The sequence below is a fragment of the Labrus bergylta genome, chromosome 12, assembly GCF_963930695.1.
Source record: "Labrus bergylta chromosome 12, fLabBer1.1, whole genome shotgun sequence".
Lineage (NCBI taxonomy): Eukaryota > Metazoa > Chordata > Actinopteri > Labriformes > Labridae > Labrus > Labrus bergylta.
This window is the reverse complement of record NC_089206.1, coordinates 17,895,013-17,915,655: the sequence shown is the minus strand read 5'-3', so window position 1 is coordinate 17,915,655 and position 20,643 is coordinate 17,895,013. Positions and strand designations below refer to the sequence as shown.

The 20,643-nt window shown below is 40.9% G+C and overlaps 2 protein-coding genes across 2 annotated transcripts; one reads left to right on the top strand and one right to left on the bottom strand.

The window, feature by feature from the left end:
- Positions 1-4,749: 4,749 nt before the first annotated feature.
- Positions 4,750-10,520, top strand: ca6 (carbonic anhydrase VI). Its single transcript, XM_020632257.3, has 10 exons — positions 4,750-4,909; positions 5,486-5,665; positions 6,082-6,230; positions 6,543-6,638; positions 8,686-8,752; positions 8,835-8,992; positions 9,148-9,274; positions 9,386-9,469; positions 9,549-9,581; positions 9,688-10,520. Exons 1-10 carry the CDS (start codon positions 4,819-4,821, stop codon positions 10,320-10,322), a joined length of 1,620 nt encoding a protein of 539 aa, XP_020487913.2. The 5' UTR covers positions 4,750-4,818; the 3' UTR covers positions 10,323-10,520.
- LOC109982841 (solute carrier family 2, facilitated glucose transporter member 5) lies at positions 10,504-19,159 on the bottom strand. The gene is made up of 12 exons (XM_020632258.3): positions 18,999-19,159; positions 18,773-18,871; positions 18,524-18,684; positions 18,325-18,449; positions 18,105-18,257; positions 17,865-17,990; positions 17,336-17,523; positions 16,943-17,053; positions 16,721-16,822; positions 14,647-14,722; positions 14,324-14,451; positions 10,504-10,925 (listed from the first exon to the last, which is right to left on the bottom strand). Exons 1-12 carry the CDS (start codon positions 19,041-19,043, stop codon positions 10,701-10,703), a joined length of 1,539 nt encoding a protein of 512 aa, XP_020487914.1. The 5' UTR covers positions 19,044-19,159; the 3' UTR covers positions 10,504-10,700.
- Between the last annotated feature and the right edge of the window lie 1,484 nt (positions 19,160-20,643).

Below are 20,643 nucleotides of genomic sequence, written 5' to 3'. Positions count from 1 at the left end.
TAAGAAAGGCTAACGCTGAAATATCAAACACACCCTTCCTATTAATCAGTAGGCTGCATGTAGCATTTGAGGGAGTAAACCGAGTGCAGGGACTGGAATTGAAGTGAAGTAACGATCACATATTTATTGCACTAAATGCAGATAGGATAGTCATTTCTGTGCAGCAATCATTTTTGTCCTGATACTTGCGACACCTGAAAATAAGGAGGATTTAGGATTTATTAGCAAAACCTAATCAAGAACCAGCAGGTTTGTAGCAAAAACCACAAATTTAACCGTAAATAGCTGCACACGTTTGCCTCTTCTCACACATCATTTGGTCAGAAAACAGGCCTATTTTACAACAACACTTTAAATACCTATTTTCCTCTAGAAAGGGCAGTTCTGAGGGACAGGTACAGGTGCTCATCTGGCTGCAATTTTAAAATGTCCAATAGTTTTAGTAGAGATTAATTGGTAATATTTGTATAGGTAATAAATCATCAGGGAAGCTTTCAAGATCAGGTACGAACAATTCATAGTAACCATTTTAAATAAGCAAATTTTTTGAATCCCTTTGGCTGGTATTTATTTTTTGACCTTTGGGAAACAGCTGCAGAACATCTAGAACATGATTAATAACTTACTTACAACTGCAGACACGATGGGTTGTTGTAAAAGCAATTCATCATTGACTCACTTTAAACGGCAGAACTGATGGCTTGTTTGAAAGACGGCCACACAGAAGCAACAGTCTACTCACGGCACATACCACAGCATCTCAACGACAACTGTTCCATTCATGGCAGGACAACATTTGTTCCACGTTCTAGCCCTGTTTTCTTCCCATGTTTCCAGTGTCCTATCACCAATGCAACTTATAAACACTTTATAAAAGTCAGAAAAGTTGCAACCATAACTGTAGGCTAAGTGTTTATTACAAATTTGGTTACAAGTTCCGTTTAAATTCTAATTTAAATAAAGATTTTAAACGAAAAGTTGAGAATTCTGGAAAAAAATATGCTTCTTTCTGAAATTTAGTTGGGAAAATGTATGCCGGTGTCTTCGATGTCTTACGCTACAGCTAGCAGCCTGTTCACCCTACACTAAGACAGGAGACAACCGGATGCAGCTACTGGCCCAGTCCAAAAGTCCCATAATGGGTTAGTTGGTTCAATGAGTTGTAAAGACAACATATGTATGGGACAGACAATTATTTCACAAGTATGAACACTTCCCCTTGTCTCTGTGCATTACCTAGAAGCTGTTCAGGGTTAAAATAGAAGGACTAATGTTTGTTTTTTTCTGGTTTGCTTGCCTCACCCTGCTGCATGCTTTAGAGAAACTGGCTAAATTTGAGTTTCTCCCTTTATGTGCGACTTCTGTAATTCTCAGACCATTCTCACCAGCCTGTCAGACTAGAGAAAGTCAAAAAGGAACACTCATCTGCTCCAGTGGAGGTTTTCACATGAGTCAGACTGGGGTTATACTGGGTGGCTTCCAGGTGTGAATACGTCCATCGTGTGAGCAGGGCATTCCAGGACAGAGCATTCATGCTCAGTGGACTTGGACTTGAAACATTAATTGGCATTGGCAAAATACACAGCCGTGCAGATGCACATGCACTGGGGTGGCTGGGACCTGGAGGCCAGCGGAGCAGAGTACACTGTAGATGGTATCCGCTACATGGCAGAGGTTTGCTTCTTACAAAAAGAAGTTTGTCTTGATAAAAGAAAGGATCGAGAGATGCTTTAAAGGCTCTTCTTTAAAAAAAGGAGTTTGTCTTGATAAAAGAAAGGATCGAGAGATGTGCCAAACAAGTTCAAATTGACCTGCCTCCCACCATGGCGATCAGCAAGGGTCTCCCTGGAAAATACACAGCCGTGCAGATGCACCTGCATTGGGGTGGCTGGGACCTGGAGGCCAGCGGAGCAGAGCACACTGTAGATGGTATCCGCTACATGGCAGAGGTTTGCTTTAAAGGCTCTTCTTTAAAAAAAGGAGTTTGTCTTGATAAAAGAAAGGATCGAGAGATGTGCCAAACAAGCTGGAACACCAGTGTAGTGATGACAGGCTTTTACTGTAATACATAATGCAAACATCGTCTTAACATTAAAAGGCTGCTCTTAATCAAACACATGCAGTGTCAGCTTATGTATCTCATAACCACTTTATACTCTTTCACATGTCAAACATGTTGTTTGAAGTAACTTAACTTCCCCCGATAGCTGAGTTTTCATGAATTGTGTGGTACTGTAGGTTACTTAAAACGTCAAGAGTTTACCACTTTGACTTCTTTGAATTGTATCTAACATTCAACTCGATTTTATCCAGTCTCAGTCAAGAAAACACATTTTTACAGTTGAACACAAAAGATTAAAAAAAAAATTTCTTCAACTTGGAAGAAAAAGTAAAAAAGGAAGGAAAATAAGATAGAGGATATGAGTCAACGCAACAGGGAGTGGCACAGCAATTGTTGAACCAAAGTGTCAGAAAAATCTCTGTTCCGTGTGAAGTAACACATTTAATAAAGCAATTCAATGTAACCAGGATGATCCCCTGAAGCAATAGATATAACAACAACATATTTCAAAATATGAATAACAAAGATTGCACCTAAATAACGCTGGTTTCACGTAGCGGGTGTAAAATGTCAGGAGAGGTGATAACCACAAAGTAAAGAAGAATTCACAGCTGAGAGTTAAAGATAATGATGTGTGAGAAAGAAGTGTGAACGTGTTGTACAAACATCCGCCGACAATTAACTCAGGCTACAAGCAGTTAACATCAGAACAAACACGTTTTTTTTAACATAAACAGTCTTGTATTTGTTCTTTCTGTTGATTTAATGTTTCCTGTTGTATTGATCTAGTCTTGATAACAGTCTTTGTGAGTTTCCTTCCACTTTCAATTACATTTCTCCTGGTAGGTAGAAGCTTCAAGTGGGTGAAAAGTCATGGTGATGGGAGTCATGTGGTTTGAGTTGGCCTTTTGACTGCTTTGCCACAGCACACCAACAAGAGTAATTTGTTAGAAAGTAGGCTTTCTGGCTTTTTTTTTCTCTCAACAGGAGGAAGAAATTGGAAAAAGAGACTCAATAAAATTTAAGACAGAATTGTAAATGTCACATTAAGGGCTCCTATAATTAAGTGTTATATCTGTGGAATTGGAGCCGTCACCTGTTCTTATCTGAATCCATATATTAGCAGTTGCAAGATAAGAAAAATTGACTTTATTAACTTTCTGGTGACAGAGCCTGGCTCATGACTTCCTTGTATTTCAAACAGTTTTCATCTTGTCTCCCGGTGAGGCCGTCAAATGACTCTGTAAATACATGCAGTCTGCAGCTGAATCATATATGTTGAGGTCAGCATACTATATGTGGCCAATGAGCCTGCCCTTCTTTGGCTGGTACAATTATGTCATTTAAGTTCCCAGAACCATAAAAACTATGATTGTCCTCCAGGCAAAGATAAACCCAGTGATTTGCTAAGGGAGAAGACAGCTCCGGTTCAGACTAAGTGCTGGTGGATGCCAGTTGAGCACCAAGGGGCTAAGGAAAATGTGGTTTCTTAAAGATCTCAGACTACATGGTTACATGGAATATATTTTCCTGTTAATTAACCCTAAAAAGTTCAGTTCTTTTTCTACATCTTACTTTCTAAAGCAGTTTTAAACACTCTTTATAGCCAAACACAACATGTACAACATGTAAATCCAGAGAGGACGGATGTGAGTGGAACAATGAGTATCTTAAATCAAGGGGAGTTCTTTGATAACTTTGTAGAACAGAGATCTTTAAAGCTCCCGTGAGGAACGATTAGTATTGTTTTTAAAAAGCTGTAGGCCTATTTTTTTAATCTCTTTGCTGATTTTGCCATGTATGCGTCTAAGTAACTGGTTAACAGTGAAATGTGGCCTCTAACTTATGAAGAATATTTGCCTTGTAAATTGCAGACCTAAATAAAGGCTGCTTTTGCCAACGGGAAGTTAATCACTTAGTCTGAAAACACCCTGTCACTTCCAAATCAAGGCATCCAAATCTCACCAGAAGCCACATTATATTTGTGTTTGTTTGATCTATTTCATACAACCGGATAGAAAAAAAAGTCCAAACCATCAATAACTGTTCCTTTTTTACAACTTGGTATTTGTAAAAAGAAATTATGTACAGTGTGTTCATTTTGTTCAGTTATGCTAAGCTAACTGTAGGCCTACTGGCTACTCTGTACAAGTGCTATCAATATTACCTTATCATTCTTGACAATTTAATAGCATACCGTAATTGACTTTCATTCATCTATGTCCTTGAATACATTTCCTCTTGGCAGACTGCACACAGGGACTTTGGCTACACACCTCCCAGTTCGACATCTCTGGCATTCATGGTTGAGACATGTTGCAACAGGTGTTCATCAACAGGTGATGCCGCTCATAATGTAGCCTGCTTTCATTTACTACCACTAGCTCAGGTGTCATTCAAGGAAGTGTTTTCACCAAAAGAATCTGGGACTTTCTGGGATTACAGACATTTCGTCTCTTTGTCATGATATTCGACAGTAAATATTAAACTCAAACTTTTGCCCTTAAACTAAAAACGACTAGACCTGACATGATTACCTGAAGCTTGTAATAAAATGCAGAATAACTCAATTAGAAGAATGTTCAAGATAAGGCAGATAGCCAGTATGAGTTGTTCCCTGTCACTGCTGGGAAGAGCCCTGGGCGTTCTCAGCAGTCGTTTCAACACCTCCCTCCACCCTCAGTTTAAATGTTGAGAGAAAATCTCCGTGAGATGTCAGTTCGCCTGCCTGCTTGAAGGGACAGAGGGACGCAGCGATGAAGTTCTTCTCTGTGTTTGTCTCTGCTGTTTTGGTCTGTGTTGTCAGTGCGGGGATTCCTCATGATGGAATACATTGGACATACTCAGGTAGGTAACATAGTAAGAGTTATTTTCCCCGAAACTTTTTTTTTTTTTACTCCAGAATTGACACAAGTGACTTGGATATAATGGTCGCATGCGTAAAACTTGTGCGCAAGCTTATGCCATGCGTATTTGTTCAAGCGTAAAAAAAAAGAAGAAAAAAAAAAGGATCGGTTTAAACGCACTCTCTCGAGTTTATTTTAATGCCATGAGGGTAGCCTAGTTTTTTTTAGTCGATATTTACCCGGGTTTTCTGTGTGAATAGCGTTACATTGGCTAAATACCTTCGCTGTCAGTGTGGTTGCATCAAGCGCGTGGGAAAACAGTCAGTGACAAATTAACAATTACATGAGACTGCATGTCTCAAATAATTTTGGAGTAAATAGCATACTGTTAGAAATATCACATCAGCAGCAGCAACAATATCCTGTTAAACAAGTCCTGTGCGTGCCACTGGTTGTAGCCAACTGCACCTGCTTTAATACTCCATAAACAAACACTAATGCCTCGTTCGATCAGTGTCACTCCCTAAATAAGCAAGAAGGTGATCATGATTTTTCGGTCCTTGTATTTCTCAAACAGAGGGAGCTTTGGACCAGATGCACTGGCCAATCAAGTACCCTGCATGTGGAGGTAAGAAGCAGTCTCCAATCGACATCCAGCGGCGCAACGTGAGGCACAACCCGGACATGCTGCAGCTGGAGCTCAAAGGGTATGATGCTCAGAGAGGGAACTTCCTCATGTCCAACAACGGACACTCCGGTAATGAAACCCAACTTTATTGAATACATGACTCAGACTTTAGGTTTACTAACTGTGAGATGACCATGCCACTGTTTTTAAATGTTCTCATCTCTGAACTGGAAACCTAATTTTACAGCTGACCATTTGAATGCCAAGAATGTGAAATACTTCACCAATGATCACCAAGCTTTCCAAATTTTTCCGCAGAGCACCAATATTGCTGCTTGGCATTGATTTAATTTGGAAAGTTTGTATTACTTCACAACATAAATTTGACAGTTTGAGTTGAAGCTGACTTTATGTTTAATGTCATTGATTACACCAGTCAGACAAGTCTGCAGAGCATGCAATCTGATGTCCACTGACATAAATGCTGATTTATGCACCCTCTCATTCCTGTTTTCCCCACCTATATTTCGTCATGTTTCCATTAGTTCAAATTGACCTGCCTCCCACCATGGCGATCAGCAAGGGTCTCCCTGGAAAATACACAGCCGTGCAGATGCACCTGCATTGGGGTGGCTGGGACCTGGAGGCCAGCGGAGCAGAGCACACTGTAGATGGTATCCGCTACATGGCAGAGGTTTGCTTTAAAGGCTCTTCTTTAAAAAAAGGAGTTTGTCTTGATAAAAGAAAGGATCGAGAGATGTGCCAAACAAGCTGGAACACCAGTGTAGTGATGACAGGCTTTTACTGTAATACATAATGCAAACATCGTCTAAACATTAAAAGGCTGCTCTTAATCAAACACATGCAGTGTCTGAATGCAAATACATATGTAGCTACAGTTTATGTTACAGAGGCCTTTTTTACATTTAAAATGTGTGTTTACTGTTAAAGTTGTTCCACGGCCTATTTGACATAACCTGTCTTTCATTTACACCTTGTCTTTCAGCTACATGTCGTCCATTACAACTCTGACAAGTACAAGAGCTTCACTGAAGCCAGAGATAAACCAGACGGGCTGGCAGTCCTTGCCTTTTTCTATGATGTACGTAGCCACACACACTTTAGTTCTCCTGGTATGTTCTGCTTTTTCGCTTTACTAGGTTCTTCAACATCTCAGGACGCTGACACTATTTCTGATATTTGACCATCAACTGTGCGATATTAAATTTAGAAAAATGTATCACCAAATGCTGTTGAAGTGTGTAAGTTGACATCCAGCCAGGTTCAAAAGCTCTAGGGTGTTCAGCTGAATGCAGACACATTGAATGAGTTTTTGTTTACAGAGGAAATGCTCTGGATGTTGGGCAGTCTGCGGCTCTCAGCTTTAAGAGGTCATCACTGCAGCAAAACCACCAAAGGCATCCAGAGTGGCTGAGGGTTAGAGCTGCACTCTGAAGTGACAAGTGACTCAAAGCAAACTTAAAGCGTTATTCTGGTTTTAATTGAAGTATTACAAGAAGTGTTGTGCTCATTGGTAGTTATAAGATTGCATTAATCATTTAGAAGATGTCTGGTGGAGAAAAAAAAATCTGTGTAGAGTGATGTTCAGACACGATTTATTGTATTTAGAAGAGAAAAACAAAGGTGAAGTGTGCATTTAAAGCATCCATCAGCTAACAGCCTGACATTCTGGCTCTGCTTTGTCTTTAACAAAAAAAAAATCCAAGACAGTGTTGTCTTACAGTATGAAATAAAATAATCACTTCAGATATCCTAAGTGCATTTACTTTTAGTTTTTACCTTCAAATTAAGTTGTTTAAATTAGCCTCGTTTACGACCTCTCTGATCACCTGATCATGTATTTTGTCCCTGTTTGTTGTCACTTACTGTATGTAGGGAGGAAGCCAGTATAAAGCAGATTTTAGGAACTGCTTTTGTGGACACAGTGTAGTCATACGATAAAGATTAATCAATATCTGCAAAATAAAGTTGCACTGGCGGTAATAAAAAAAAAAAAAATTATATAGCCGGCCATTACTTAACACTTGATAATATAACAATACTCTTTTCCTGGCACACACATCAATCATTAGGTTTAATTCACTCTCAGACCTGGCTGTGTTTATCATATAGTGCACACACTGTGTTTAAAGCTCCTGTGAGGAGTTTTTTTTAACTGTTTATGAAAAAGATTAAAATGAAGTGAATCCTCTTTATGATCTGCAAAAGTCAACGACCATCAGCATGAAGACTACAGACTACTTTTTATTGCCTGAAACTACTGCTGCAGGGTAGGTGTCACACTTAATTGACACATACTCCGTGCGTGCCGCGGTCCGTCAGCGCCACACACTACGCCGTACTTGTCACTCTAGTCAATCATTGTGTTCACACGGCGTGCGCGCTGCGGTGCATGCTGCGGTGCATGCTGCGGTGCATGCTGCGGTGCATGCTGCGGTCCGTCTCCGGCGCGTGCCACCAACGGCACTACGCTCTGCTCCATTTCAAATATGCTGAGAGTCTATTTTCACCGGAGTACGCTGCAGGCACGCGTCAAGCTGGACAGAATATGACAGCCTGGACAGGAAGTCACCGGATCCAGTGTGAATGGGCGCGAGCCGTCCGACGGAGCAAAACCGTGGCGCCGACGGACCGCGGCGCACATGGAGTATGTGTGAATTGGTTGTTAGTGATTAACAGTGCGATGCATATTTAATAAGTTAAGTAAGTTACTGTTAAAAGACACAAAGAAGATTTTTTTTGTAAAAGAATAAAAATAAATCTGTGCTTACACATGTATAGGAGGCCAAAAATCAGCAAAGACTGCTTTTTCCACATGGGTCGCCAAAACCAATACAAATTGGATATTGGAGCTTTAATAGTCTTCACCCTAGTTACTATAGTCTATAAGTACTTGTCCCACTACTTGATCTTCCTCTTGCAAAAAAAAAAAAAATGCAGCTCAAAAGTATCAGGATAGCAAAGCTTATACATTTTTTAAAATTTCCATTAAGGGTTTAAAAATGATAAAAAAACATAATTTGAAAAAAGAGATAAAGTGATTGCTCTCAGGCTATAAAAACAATGACCGTTCAGGACTGAAGCTTATGTGTTGACTGACTTTTAAAGCAGCTTTGGTTCTCTTTCAGGATGGGCATTTTGAGAACACCTACTACAGTGACTTCATCTCTAACCTGGACAAAATCAAGTATGCAGGTGAGTACTGCACAAAAAAATTGAATGTCCCTGAATTGAGTGTTCGAGTCTAACTTAAGTGATATCAAATGTGATCTTGAAGGTCAGTCCATGAACATTTCGAGCATCAATGTGCGCGCCATGCTCCCAGAGAACCTCAACCACTTCTTCAGGTACCAGGGCTCCCTCACCACTCCGCCCTGCTACGAGAGCATCCTGTGGACTGTGTTTGATACTCCCATCACTCTTTCACACAACCAGGTACAACGAGCAGGAGGGGTTATGGTTTAAAAATATGAAATGAAGCCTTTAAACCTTTCTTTCATTTATGGAGGCTTCCTGCCACTATTTTCAGGAAGCCATCTAATTATTAACATGTCATACTGTTGTTTTCTCCACTCCTCTGTTATGGTCAGATCAGGAAACTGGAGAGCACTCTGATGGACATTGACAACAAGACTCTGTGGAATGATTACCGCATGGCTCAGCCGCTCAACGACAGAGTAGTGCAGTCTTCTTTCCTGCCACGCCTCGGGAAAGGAAGTGTGTAACATGTTGTGAAAATGTGATTACAGAATATAATTAACTCCCCTTAGCTGACCAAGGTCTGCGTCTAATCCTTGTCATTTTCCTTCCCTTTTTTTTTTTTTGCAGCTTTTTGTCGGCAGGATGAGATTGAATCTAGGCTCCTGAAGATCGAGGGTCTGATTACGTCTCTTGGAAAGCATGTGACGTCAGGTGAGTAAGCTTGGATTAAACTGCTGATGATATTGTGTTGAAGTTGCCATATTTACCGTCTCTCTTTTTCTTATGTAAGGTCGAACTCATAGCTCAAGGCCTACAAGATATGGTGAGCCACTTTTTTCATTCTCATTGACTGAGATCAGTGACACATAACTCAAAAATAGATGAAGATTTCTCGGCCCTCTCTACTCTGATTCTTGTTTCTTCCTTAGAACCTCGTGGTCTGTTTCCTCTGGTGCTCCGCTTCCAAGAGAAAAACTCAGGTGGTTATGCTTTGGCCCGCCCCAGCCACCCCATGGAACTGGATTCCTTTACCATCTGCATGCACCTCCTTCCTCAGCTAGACGGCGTACATACCGTCATCGCCTACTCCAGCAACGGCAAAGAGAACGAGCTGGCCGTCTCCATCGGCGAGGACAGAGATGCAAGAGAAGTGGGCCTCTGGATCGGCAATGAGTTCGTCAACCTGCCGCACAACTTCAAGTCCCACGACTGGGCCAACTATTGCATCACCTGGTCATCGCACATGGGCGGAGCGGAGCTGTGGATCAACGGGAAGGTGGGGGAGCAGCGATACCTGAAGAGCGGCTACAACGTCAGCCCAGGTGGTGTGTTTATTCTCGGCATGGACCAGGATGGATTACTGGGAATCTCCCACGCCAAAGCCTTTGAGGGCATGATGACCGATGTCAACGTGTGGGACTATGTCCTGACCACGGCAAACATCCGGGACCAGATGTCATGTGAGAGGAACAGCACTGTGGTGGGAAATGTGTTCAGCTGGGGAAACTCCAAACTCAGCATGTATGGTGGGGTGCAGTTGGACTCTCAGTACAGATGCTCCTGAAGAAGATTGGCTGATTCTGATCGATTAAAAAAATGCAAAAAATAAACCAAAAAAATCAATGGTATGCAGTGATTTAACTTTTTTTAAATGGGATGAAGGATATACTGTCTTTTATGTATCTGTAAGTCATTTTAAAATTCAAAATGTATCTTATAACTTCATTGTATCCATGCATGAAAAATAAAGTTTTTCAAGTGACTTTTATGTTTGATTAATGATTTAAGGAGATATTTCTCCACAAGCAAACGATACAAAAAGCGGTTGTGCAAAGATTCCTTTTAAAAACAGACAACAAAGTCTGGATTAAAACATTTCCAGTCCAATACAATCCTCCCCAGAGCGCACACTTCCTTTCCCCCTGAATGCTCTCATTTGTCTTCAGAAGGCCGTGACCCTCTCAACATCCTCCAGGTTTTCTTGGCTCCCTTTCAGCGGCAGATCCCTGTCACCCAGTTTGATCTCCACTTTGTTCCTCTTGGCGAACATCTGGCAGATCTCCAGGAAGGTCTTGTTCTTGGTCTCAGGGACCACCAGCCAGATGTAAACCAGTGTGACCAGACAGATTACGGAGAAAATGATAAAGCTGTAGGGGCCCAGACCGCTCTGTGAGGATGAAGGGAGGAAAGGAAAAATTATCATACTGTCTTCAGGTTGAAATTTTAGAAACGCTAGGTTGGACATAAATAGTAGATAAGGGGAGGTGAAGTCAGATTTGCACTCTTCTTTATTGGACATGTTCTGTTATTGTTTGCTTTTTTGGTTTAAAATTGCACAATTGAGCGGAAGTTAAGATAAGGAAAGTAGGAAGTTTATGTTTATATCTAACACTACATTTCTCAGTCTCATGTTTGAGAAAGAGGAGACTGAGGATAAGATTCCTAAGGAAGAAAGTCTTCTTAGAACAACAACTTATCTCTGATGTGGTTTTCCCCCAAGAAAGGTTAAACTGTTTCGTCAGAAATGTCTTAATCCATTGCCCCATCAAAAAGTGCAAGCAGACTCCTGCACACTGCCTAACTTTCAAAAATACATTCAGAGGCACTGTTTTGGTACTAGGCCTTCATTAGGCAGTTTGTTAAAACAGGTATGACTTCTTAAATAGGAAGCAGCTTCAACCTATCAACATATTGATGACAGAGCTAAAAACAAAAAGTTACCGAAAGCTTAATAGGGAATTCGTGATTTGAAGTTGAAGGAAGAATGTGCTTTTTGATTGTAGAAGTAGATGTCGCCCTTGAGTACCAGCATTAAACCAAAACAAACTGCTGTTTGGTGACAAATCCACTATTCTATACTGAAGCCGCCGCTCTCCTCCAGCGGCACACCGCCAACCCTCGCCACAAAGGAGTTATCAATTTGAACGCACCATAAGAGCAAGCGGTGGATAAATTGTTCTTGGCTCGAGCTGCAATTGACTGTGTCCTGGATTGTTGTGTTAGGTAGCTAATGTTAGCGCACTTTGGCTAAATTATAGCTTCACATCGCACATATAGTGGGTACGGAAAGTATTCAGACCCCTTTACATTTTTCACTCTGTTTCATTGCAGCCATTTGCTAAAATCAAAAAAGGTCATTTTATTTCTCATTAATGTACACTCAGCACCCCATCTTGACAGAAAAAAAACAGAAATGTAGAAATTTTAGCAAATTTATTAAAAAAGAAAAACTGAAATATCACATGGTCATAAGTATTCAGACCCTTTGCTCAGTATTGAGTAGAAGCACCCTTTTGAGCTAGTAAAGCCATGAGTCTTCTTGGGAATGATGCAACAAGTTTTTCACACCTGGATTTGCGGATCCTCTGCCATTCTTCCTTGCAGATCCTCTCCAGTTCTGTCAGGTTGGATGATGAACGTTGGTGGACAGCCATTTTCAGGTCTCTCCAGAGATGCTCAATTGGGTTTAGGTCAGGGCTCTGGCTGGGCCAGTCAAGAATGGTCACAGAGTTGTTCCGAAGCCACTCCTTTGTTATTTTAACTGTGTGCTGAGGGTCATTGTCTTGTTGGAAGGTGAACCTTCGGCCCAGTCTGAGGTCCTGAGCACTCTGGAAGAGGTTTTCTTCCAGGATATCTCTGTACTTGGCCGCATTCATCTTTCCTTCAATTGCAACCAGTCGTCCTGTCCCTGCAGCTGAAACACACCCCCATAGCATGATGCTGCCACCACCATGTTTCACTGTTGGGATTGTATTGGGCAGGTGATGAGCAGTGACTGGTTTTCTCCACACATACCTCTTAGAATTAAAGCCAAAAAGTTCAATCTTGGTCTCATCAGACCAGAGAATCTTCTTTCTCATAGTCTGGGAGTCCTTCATGTGTTTTTTGGCAAACTCTATGCGGACTTTCATATGTCTTGCACTGAGGAGAGGCTTCCGTCGGGCCACTCTGCCATAAAGCCCCGACTGGTGGAGGGCTGCAGTGATAGTTGACTTTGTGGAACTTTCTCCCATCTCCCTACTGCATCTCTGGAGCTCAGCCACAGTGATCTTTGGGTTCTTCTTTACTTCTCTCACCAAGGCTCTTCTCCCACGATTGCTCAGTTTGGCTGGACGGCCAGGTCTAGGAAGAGTTCTGGTCGTCCCAAACTTCTTCCATTTAAGGATTATGGAGGCCACTGTGCTCTTAGGAACCTTGAGTGCTGCAGAAATTCTTTTGTAACCTTGGCCAGATCTGTGCCTTGCCACAATTCTGTCTCTGAGCTCCTTGGGCAGTTCCTTCGACCTCATGATTCTCATTTGCTCTGACATGCACTGTGAGCTGTAAGGTCTTATATAGACAGGTGTGTGCCTTTCCTAATCAAGTCCAATCAGTTTAATTAAACACAGCTGGACTCCAATGAAAGAGCAGAACCAGCTCAAGGAGGATCAGAAGAAATGGACAGCATGTGAGTTAAATATGAGTGTCACAGCAAAGGGTCTGAATACTTATGACCATGTGATATTTAAGTTTTTCTTTTTTAATAAATTTGCAAAAATTTCTACATTTCTGTTTTTTTTCTGTCAAGATGGGGTGCTGAGTGTACATTAATGAGAAATAAAATGACCTTTTTTGATTTTAGCAAATGGCTGCAATGAAACAAAGAGTGAAAAATGTAAAGGGGTCTGAATACTTTCCGTACCCACTGTAAATTGATAAGAGATGACCGTGATCTAAAGACACTTGCGTGACATTGCATACATATAAATGTATACCCTAACCCTAAATAGAGGGGTTCATAGGCATGATGAAATACAGGATCAGAGCAGATTGTTAACAAGAAACTTCGCAGATATGTTTTACTGAGCTGTGAGACTTATTTAAACTTGTTAGAAAGGAGGATACTATGTGACCTTGAATAACATCTTAGATGAATTGCTGTCTATTAATGATTAGAATGAGAATAAAGATTAGTTTCAGTTTTTACAGGAATAATGTGATTAACTAGTTTCTGGTCGGGGGCAGTGAATCTCTTTAGTCCCTAGTGACTGCTGACGATGTTTTTTTTTTTTTTTTAAGATTTATTTTTGTGCCTTTTGTGCCTTTAATGGAGAGACTGGACAGTGGACAGAGTCGGAAATCAGGGAGAGAGAGAGAGTGTAGAACGACATTCCTGTTTGTGAGTTAATGCTTTACAATATTTGAGGACCAATGTGTTGCATTTCAAACGTTCTTGCGTTGAGTTGAGAGTAAGATGTGTCTGAATTCCTAACACAGACAGGAAAAAGTGAAGAAAACTCCTTCAAAATAAAATCTAAATTACCACATCACATTGGGGACATGACATGGAAAACATCTGCACCTAATTACGTTGTGATATAAAAACATTCCATCCCCAAATGTGATCATGCTTAGGAATTGTGTATCTTGGTGGAGAGGGGGAGTTGGAGAGTTTGGGGGGTGGGGGTTAGAGGGATAGCTGGGTTTTAACATTCATTCAGTTTGCTAGGCTGTTGTACTGCCTGATATATGATGGTGTTTCAATAAAAAATGAATGAGGAAAAAAAAAAAAATTGTGTAACTGACCTCTAGAAAGGGGAAGACGAGGCCAACGGTGAAGTTGGAGAGCCAGTGGACAGAGCCTGCCACCATGAAGGCAGCGGGGCGAGCCGACTGCCTGAACATCTCAGTGGTCACCACATAAGGAATGGGACCTGCAGAACACGGATTGTGTTGCACACAACAAAAACACACGAGACACATCGTCAGTCACCGTCTCAAACAGCTGAGTGCAGCTTTACAACATATATCATTACATGTCTGCTCCCATCCAAACAACACTTGAGCTAATGGAGCACTCTGTGGTAATCAGTGTGTGGGTTAATAACCACTGGCGGGGTCACACTCACTGGGTCCTATGGCATGTCCTATGACGTAGATGATGACACAGGTGATACTGATGTAGGGCATCCACGTCACGCTCTCCTTTCAAAACAAACCAACAACTGTGTAATCATTAAACAGTCATATTGATCCTTTAAAAAGGGAAAAACGTGCAGCAGAATCTGCTTTAATGTGGATTATTCATAACACTTTTTTGGATTCCTTTCTTTTAACAAAACTTCTAAGTTTACAAAAGACTCATTGATACCTGTCTGAAGCGTCTTTAAATCAGGTGAGATCACAGGGTTGATGTGTATGTACATGGTTCATGGTTACTCTCTAATGGCCAGTGTTGTTTCTGGGTGGGTGAGTCTGTGTTCATGTCTCAAAGTTCTCATGACCCCAGCAAACAGTGATGTCAAGTCAATCTTCAAATGTATGATTTGGCTCAAAAGTAATTATAAGTTTCAAACTGAAGTGTTTCTGAGAAAAACTGTTTTTTTCTGACACATCTTTATCAAACAGAACTGTGTGAAAGCCAAAGAAATACACATGTCTCACAATAGTAGCAGACTATTACTCACTATAGGAAAAACAAATTTATGGATTTTCGGGTTATCTTTAGTATTTAAGTCATCATCGAAACCAAAATTACAATCATAGAGCCGTCATGCTTCAAGTGAGTGCTTGCAAATCAGAATCAGAATCAGCTTTATTGCATGTATGCTGACACACACAATGAATTTGTCTTCAGTAAATGTGCTCTCAATGTACAAAAAGTTTAACTAAATATAAACATTATGTACGCAAAATAACTTATATATACAAGGATAAATAAGATAATAGTGTAGTGGTGACTAGTGCAAAAAATGCTGTGATGAACATGATAATAAATATGTAATTATGTAACAGATGATTAATGTACATGAGGTAGAGTTTTTACAGTATTTACAGAAGCAATGTGCATAGATTGATGGTCACAAAACCTTATGACTGTTTAGCGTTCATCAGAGTGACAGCCTGGGGGAAGAAACTGTTCTTATGACGGGTTGTTTTGGCGTACAGTGATCTGTAACGCCTACTGGAGGGGAGGAGTTTGAAGAGTTTGTGTCCAGGGTGTGATGAGTCTGCAGTGATGCTCTGTGTTGGATTTTATAATAATGTAACATGGCATTAATTCTACGATTACAGTAAATAAGGAAATCAAGGATTTATGCAGAACTGGTAAAAAGTTTATCGACCCCCCCCCTGATTTCTGATTGATCCACCAGAAGTCCCTAAATCTGCGTCTCAGAGATGTGAGCTGGGCCTTTGCAGCTGCCTGCAATCAACTCTCACCCTGCCCTGTTCAATCAGCTTATCCTCCTGTGGGAGCACAGATTTGTGCTTCACTGTGATGAGTATGCTTCTGAATCCCTGCCAGGTTTTTTTTTTTTAAATTATCTGGCTTACACTGGCTTAAAGTCCTGGGGGGCTGCCTGCTACTTACTTACTTAAGTTCTTTGTAGGAGAACAGCTGCGTGGTCTCCTGCTTCTTCCCATTGGTATGCTCTATGAGTGTAACACTTTTAAGGCATGATTGAAACCAACAAGAAGTGAAGCGCTGATCGCTTTGGATAAAAGCGTCTGCTAAGTGAATTGTAGAATTGTAGAATTGATCTGTGGGCTGCAGCCTTGCAATTACAAGAAATATGATGACTTATGCAACGGGTTTTTTTTTTAACCATGTGCTATGCATCTGTGGGGATGTTTACTCTCAAGGATAAAATACTTACCAAGTAAAGATGTAATTATTCTCAAATTAAAGGTGTTGGCTCTGTCTTTCTTCAACAAAAAAACATGGCCTGGAGTTCAGAGCCAAAGAAACAATATCCAACTGACCTTGCCTCAGCTTATGCACTAAATCCACAATTTATTTACTTTATAAATAAAAAATAATATACAATTGAATCTTGTTTTTCTTTCCCAAAACCTCATATGACTCCAAAACATATCACCTGACCTCGGGGTTGAGAAATACATGTTTTTGTGTGTGTATGATAAACCACTAGAGGGCAGCAGAGAAGCATATTGAATCCCTCTGAGTGTTTCTCATGGTACCTGGAAGTTAAGAGCGATGGTCAGCAGCACACAGGCTCCACAGCAGATACCAAATCCACAGAGGAGGAGCAGCCTTCGTCCTGAGGCCTCCACGATGAATACCTGGTTGTTACAAATCCTTTATTAAGAACTTTCTACTTCTGCTGACATGATTAAACAACATACTGTAGAAGTCAGCTTCTCTCCAAAGTTTTAGCTGTTAGCAGCTTTGACTGTACCTACAGCAGTTATGGTCATGAAGACATTCACTGCTCCTGTTCCCACTGTGACATACTGGATATCATTCTGGTTGACCCCTGCTGTAGCATAAATACTGTCAGCATAGTAGTAGATCTGAGAAGGAAGAGAGAAATGCATTATGGTCAAAAATGTTGCATAGAATTTAAGAACGAAGTTCTTAGTTTCATCAGAAGGAGGATGCAGCAGAATAATGGGCAATGTGTCTTACTCCTTCCTCAACTTGATTAAAAAACGATTTGATCTGCAGCCAGAGCAGAACCAGTTGTTGTTTAAACAAAGCACTCTGATGGGGTGCATGTCTAAAATAGAGTCAGTCTGGGCATTATTGGGTCACAGACAAGGACAAGGACAACTGTTACGACAGGGATGACTCACCGCGTTGACCCCCGACAGCTGCTGACCCATGTTCATGATGATGATGGAGACCAGCTGCCAGCGGAGGGAGCGCTGGGACAGCAGGCTGAGCACCGACAGGTGGCCCTCGGCCTTCTCTGACTGGTCCTCCAGATGCATCTCTGACAGTTCTGCGTCCACATCGTCCCAGCCACGCAGACGCTGTAGTGCTGAGGGTAAAGCATACAGAATCTTTTATCAATATATCAATCCATTTTATTTAGGAAGTGAAAAATTACAATATATACAATACAATTAATACATATTTATACTAACAGAGACCCAACTTAATTCACCAATGAGCAAGCACTTGCCAATTGTGGCAAATAAAAATGTTATTTAACTGCCAAAGATCTAAAGCAGACTCATTTGTGTATAGCCGTCTGAGGCAACTGGATGAGCCAAGAAAGTGTGATAAAAGGAGACAAAGAGAGAAGATATTCTAGTTTATATGGCTAGCTTTTTTAGCCTTAGCTTAGCCTTTTCCTCTGACTCTTAACCTTACATTTACCTTTCTTTGCCATCTTCTCATCTCCTTTTTGTATGAGCATGTATCTGGGGCTCTCTGGGAAGAAGGGCAGAACCAGCAGCTCTACAAGTGCAGGAATGCCGGTCAAACCCAGCATGAGAGGCCAACCTGGATTCAGAAGGGGGGAAAGACATGTCCTTTACAAATAAACCTGACCTTAACCTCCCACCCAAAAGACATGCTTCAATATCCAACCAATGGTTGGCTTGGTCTATCACCTACCTGTGCTGTTGCCCAGTATGTTTCTGATGCCAAGCACTTGTGCACAGAGGATGCCGATGGTGATGAAGAGCTGAGGAACAATGCCAAGGGCTCCCCTCAGGTTTTTGGGAGACAGTTCCCCCAAATACATGGGCACCACGTTGGATGAGAGACCTGCACATTAGGGAGAACTTAAGATACATTACGACTCCTCAGTTGTGACCACTCAGAAGTATCTGACCTGCACAGATGCCCACTATAAACCTCGCCACGATGATGATCTCATATGACATAGCGATCTCACTGACTCCCATCATCACAGCCGGGACGATGGAGAAGATGTTGTTGAAGAGGAGGGTGCCTTTCCTGCATTTAGAGATATATTAGACAAACACAATGTGGCAAATCCATTCTTAGATGGGCTTAGCATGTATCATTACCTCCCTAGTTTGTTGACCAGTGGGGCCACCATGAGAGAGCCAAAGAAGCCTCCTAGCGGGTACATAGACACAGACAGAGACCACAGCAGAGTCAGGAAGTTGTTCTCCATCGGTCTTCCATAACGCTCCAGGTATGTGTTGTTATAGAACTGCTTCATGAACTAACAGGAGTAGAAATATATTTAGAGATACAGTGGCTTCTTTATCATTGTTTGGGTAAAAAGAAGACGCCGTTTTTGCTTTGGTTACCGGTGATGGGGAGTTGATCACAGCTACATTATATCCATACTGGAAAGATGAACCAAATGCAGATATGAGTGTTGCCAGAGCCAGGACCACAGTTAATCTCTGTAAGGGAACATCCGCGCAACGTCTTTTTACAACACAAACACCATCCATCAGGATTATTTGCTCGCTGTCACAGAACAGACAATACAAACTCGGAAGTGATAATAACACCTGGTGTGTAACTCACCCCTTTCCTCTCCTTGAGCTTTTCCCATTCTTGTGTCTCCTCCATGGCTCTGTTTGGACTTCACTTTAAAAAATAACAGTCCACTTTGTTAGTAATGAATGCACCGCTGAATTCTGCCTGACCTTTGGACACGAGACCAGAGAGCGCAGCAGAGGTTTACAACTCGGCTTTGGTTATCATGATTTGTTGCTGACTGAGCTCTCTGCGTCAGGAAGGTTTGTATTCAGGGCATATCTTTATTGCACTAGAGCTCTAACTGAATTGTTTCAATTGATGAGAAATACACCTGCCATTAAAGGCAGGAGTAGTGTTATCATCAAAATAATAAAGTCATATTTGTGTCTTTATTGCACCTGCAGGCTGGATCACAGAATAACTGTTATTACAAAATGATGACTTAATGCTGAAACCACAATAAGTTGGCAAAGACTTCAGTATTGATACTCGTTCAGTTTCACAACAGCTGTAAAACATTTTTGAGTTGTCTTGTATTTGTCCTGTGCTGCATTGTCTTTTATCTCAGGAGCTGAGTTGGTTTGTTAATGAATCGGCCCTGAAATAGTTCACTCTTAAAATGGGATGTGATGTACTTCAGGGATGCCTGCAAAAATAAAAGTAACGCATAAGACTGCTAGTGCTGGTGAACAATAAAAATAATTAAGTAAGAAATATGCAAGTCTTGATTTAAAAGTCTTTAAAAAAAAGGTTTCTTTAAGTAAAGCTGATTAAGTTTTATGAAAGTCACTTTTTTAAGGACTCTTTAAAGCTACTGGAGGAGTTTAAACTCAGAATGAAACAGAATTGAAACAGTGATGCCTCTTTGTAACCAACAACAGGAAAACAAACTCACAAACAAACAAAACATCAGACTATTTCTATATAGTTATATTTAATGTCTGTCATAGTAACACTGACGTGTGAAGGACACTGAAGAAACTGCCTTTAAAAAGAGTGTAATGAGTGATAGGTTTGACAGATGAAAGAAAGACGGGTGAGGCTTTTTTCCGTCAGAGATCACAATTTTACTAAAGAACAGGAAATGGATCAGCAATGAGTTATAACTGTGTGTAAGACTTTGTCTACAGGAGGCGCCAAAATCACCACAAGCCAAATGTTCTTCACAAGAGCTTTGAATATATGGGATGGTAAATGGACTTGAGCTTGTAGAGTACTTTTCTAGTCGCATGTTACACCTACCCATTCACACACTGATGGCAGAGGCTGCTGTGTAAAGGGACCAGCAGTAACAAGTTATGTTAGAACAGTTAACAGAAATGAAAGGTTATAATTTTTGCGAACAGATTAATATTTCAAGCAATATTTAAGATAAAATGCCTTCAAGCTTAAAGTGTAAAATGTTTAAATAAGGAGCAAAAATGTGTACCAGTCAGATGGAGTATGTTGATGGCATTTTTAGTGCAACATTTTAAGAATTTTTTGAGAAAACTAACCTCAGTATTTCAGTAGAGTGAAACATTTAACACAAAATTGTAGATGACATAATGTGATAATGTTATACAATCAACATTTATTAAAAAAATTTTGGGGAAATTTGGCTTTATTTTGAAAGGACGACTGAAGATAAACAGGTAATACAGGGAAACGAGAGAGGGAGCCGTGACTTATAGCCTCTGTACATGTCCTG

Coding starts and splice junctions, on each gene's coding strand:
- ca6 (XM_020632257.3), top strand. CDS start 4,819: ATGAAGTTCTTCTCTGTGTTTGTCTCTGCTGTTTTGGTCTGTGTTGTC. Junction 8,753..8,834: donor GGACAAAATCAAGTATGCAG/GTGAGTACTGCA, acceptor GTGATCTTGAAG/GTCAGTCCATGAACATTTCG. Junction 9,275..9,385: donor GCCACGCCTCGGGAAAGGAA/GTGTGTAACATG, acceptor TTTTTTTTGCAG/CTTTTTGTCGGCAGGATGAG.
- LOC109982841 (XM_020632258.3), bottom strand. CDS start 19,043: ATGGAGGAGACACAAGAATGGGAAAAGCTCAAGGAGAGGAAAGGG. Junction 17,054..17,335: donor AGCTGTCGGGGGTCAACGCG/GTGAGTCATCCC, acceptor CTTCCTTCTCAG/ATCTACTACTATGCTGACAG. Junction 16,823..16,942: donor TCTTCATGACCATAACTGCT/GTAGGTACAGTC, acceptor TGTAACAACCAG/GTATTCATCGTGGAGGCCTC.